At 52.2% G+C, this 2,138-nt stretch overlaps 1 protein-coding gene across 1 annotated transcript; it reads right to left on the bottom strand.

The window, feature by feature from the left end:
• Positions 1-1,628: 1,628 nt before the first annotated feature.
• Positions 1,629-2,042, bottom strand: LOC108514816 (ras-related protein Rab-39A). Its single transcript, XM_017851296.1, has one exon. It carries the CDS (start codon positions 1,921-1,923, stop codon positions 1,693-1,695), a length of 231 nt encoding a protein of 76 aa, XP_017706785.1. The 5' UTR covers positions 1,924-2,042; the 3' UTR covers positions 1,629-1,692.
• Between the last annotated feature and the right edge of the window lie 96 nt (positions 2,043-2,138).

A 2,138-nucleotide genomic window follows, 5' to 3' on the forward strand; every position in this document is an offset into this window, starting at 1 on the left:
TGTTTCTTGTAGTTGCAACTCAAAGTAGCTGTTAGAAGTTTAAGACATAAAGGTTTATATTGTATTCACTTCAGAGGGTGGGTCAAGAGCTAACAGTAAGCTTTTTTCTGAGCCTGATGTATCGCAAAGTTTACCTCTGATTGAGATCACATGTGAAGGAATTGGCAATCAGCTTTAGAATGGTAAAACTGGAAGGAATGTTAGAGATCATAAAGACTTTCATTTTACAGATGAGGAATCAAACGTTTGAAAAAGTATTTTAGTAAAAGGAGGCTTCTTGAAAAGGAAAAACATTTTTCATGGAATTCTAAATGTTGTACAAATCCAATCAATAATCTTTTAACACCTCTCTGAAGGGCTGGCCTTACCATCTTTCTACTTCACACACAGGAAAACTAAGGTATAAGCAAGCTAAGCAGTTCACTCATTATCTCTATGAATCAGCATCATTGCTGGGAACGGAAGCCAAAACTTTGAATGTTGGACCATTCTCACAGATGTAGGCTGATCTCATTCGCAGTGATGCTGGCTGGGGGCGAGGGGAAGCCATGTTTGGGAAGTCCCCTCATGGAACACTGCATTTCACAGAGTACTTGCTGACTAATGCAAAATGCTTCCTTAAATGAGTTCCAATGGATAATGCAGTCTTTAAGAAACAAAACAGTGCAACATAATTTCACCATCTTCCTCTAAAACGAAGTGCCTTTGAATCCTAGACATTTAAAATTTGCTTTAAACCTGCTTCCATCTCAAATATTCAGGAAATGCATATAATTTTATTTACTTTTTATTTACGCGAGTCGCCTTTGTGAAGCCCTTCATGTCCCCAGTGAATATTTAGGAGGAGACTATTCATTTGGATCCCTCCTTCTGTCTTTAGAAATATTATTACCCTGCAACGTTAAGTACTGATCATAAGCAAAATAAAAGTTCCTGGCAAATCTCAATATATGTCTTTTTCCCATCGAACATTACAAACTTCTAAAGACAACTCAACCCTTCACACACACACACCCTCTGCCGTGCTAGTGTCCCTGATGTTGCATCTAGTTAACCTACAAGACCCATTCCCACGGGTCATGACCCAGTATTTCTGATGACCACATTCAGTGCTGTGAGGTGCCCAAACCATTACCGCATACACCTCTCTGTGAACCATGCCCAGTGAGCTCATGCAGGAACTTGGGTTGGAGCGCTCCTTGCAAAAGGATCCATCACGAATCTGGGAACCCTCCCTCTCGGTTCTCCCCGGTCACACAGCGTGGGAGCCGCTGGGTTAGGGCAGGAAAAGGGGCCCCTGCTTGGAGGAGGGTGGTCGCGTCAGGCTGTGCGCAGCCAGGGAAGCCGAGTTTGGGAAGAAGGCAGCCAGGGAGTCGAAGGGGATCAAAATACCCACGGAGGCAGAAAGATTTGGGGAAGAGGGGGCGGCGAGGACGACCCCAGTTCAGGCGGGAAAGGAAAGATGGAAAGGGGGCGCAGGAAATGGGCGCCAAAGAAAGAAGTGAGAAATTGCGGAGGAGGAAGTCGTCCCTGGAAGAGGAGGGGCAAAGGGGAAGCGAGAATGGAGTGTTTGCACTTTCGAGAGGGAAGGGCCAGAGCCTACCTCGACCAGGGCCGGCGGGGCGGGCGCCTGGGAAAGAGGCGTCCGGGTGGGCCGAGGGGGCGGCGCGGTGCCCGAGGTCCCCGGGGTCCTTACCTGAACCGCTCCTGTCCCGCCGTGTCCCAGAGCTGCAGCTTGATCCTCTTGCCCGGCTCGATCTCCAGCAGGCGGGAGAAGAAGTCCACGCCGACGGTGGGGTCGCAGGCGGGGGAGCGCAGCCCGGGGAAGCGGCCCTGGGTGAAGCGGTGCAGGAGGCAGGACTTGCCCACGGTGGAGTCCCCGATCACGATGAGGCGGAACTGGTAGATCCAGATGGTCTCCATCGCTCACGTGCCCCGCTGGCTCCCGGGCCGCCCCACCCGCGGGGTAAGTTCGGCGGCGGGAACTGTCCCTTCAGCACCTCGCGGGCGCCTGCCCGCCGCCTTCCAGCATATTCCTGCGGCTGTGGCCGCCGCCTGGTGCCCGCCCTCTCGGGAGAGAGAGGCGGGGCCAGGCCCGGCTAGGGGCGGGGCCTCAGGACGGGGCGGGGCGGGGCGGG

The sequence above is a fragment of the Rhinopithecus bieti genome, unplaced genomic scaffold, assembly GCF_001698545.2.
Source record: "Rhinopithecus bieti isolate Rb0 unplaced genomic scaffold, ASM169854v2 scaffold_34588, whole genome shotgun sequence".
Lineage (NCBI taxonomy): Eukaryota > Metazoa > Chordata > Mammalia > Primates > Cercopithecidae > Rhinopithecus > Rhinopithecus bieti.

Excerpts from the sequence above, each read along its gene's own strand:
- LOC108514816 (XM_017851296.1), bottom strand. The coding sequence starts at position 1,923 with ATGGAGACCATCTGGATCTACCAGTTCCGCCTCATCGTGATCGGGGAC.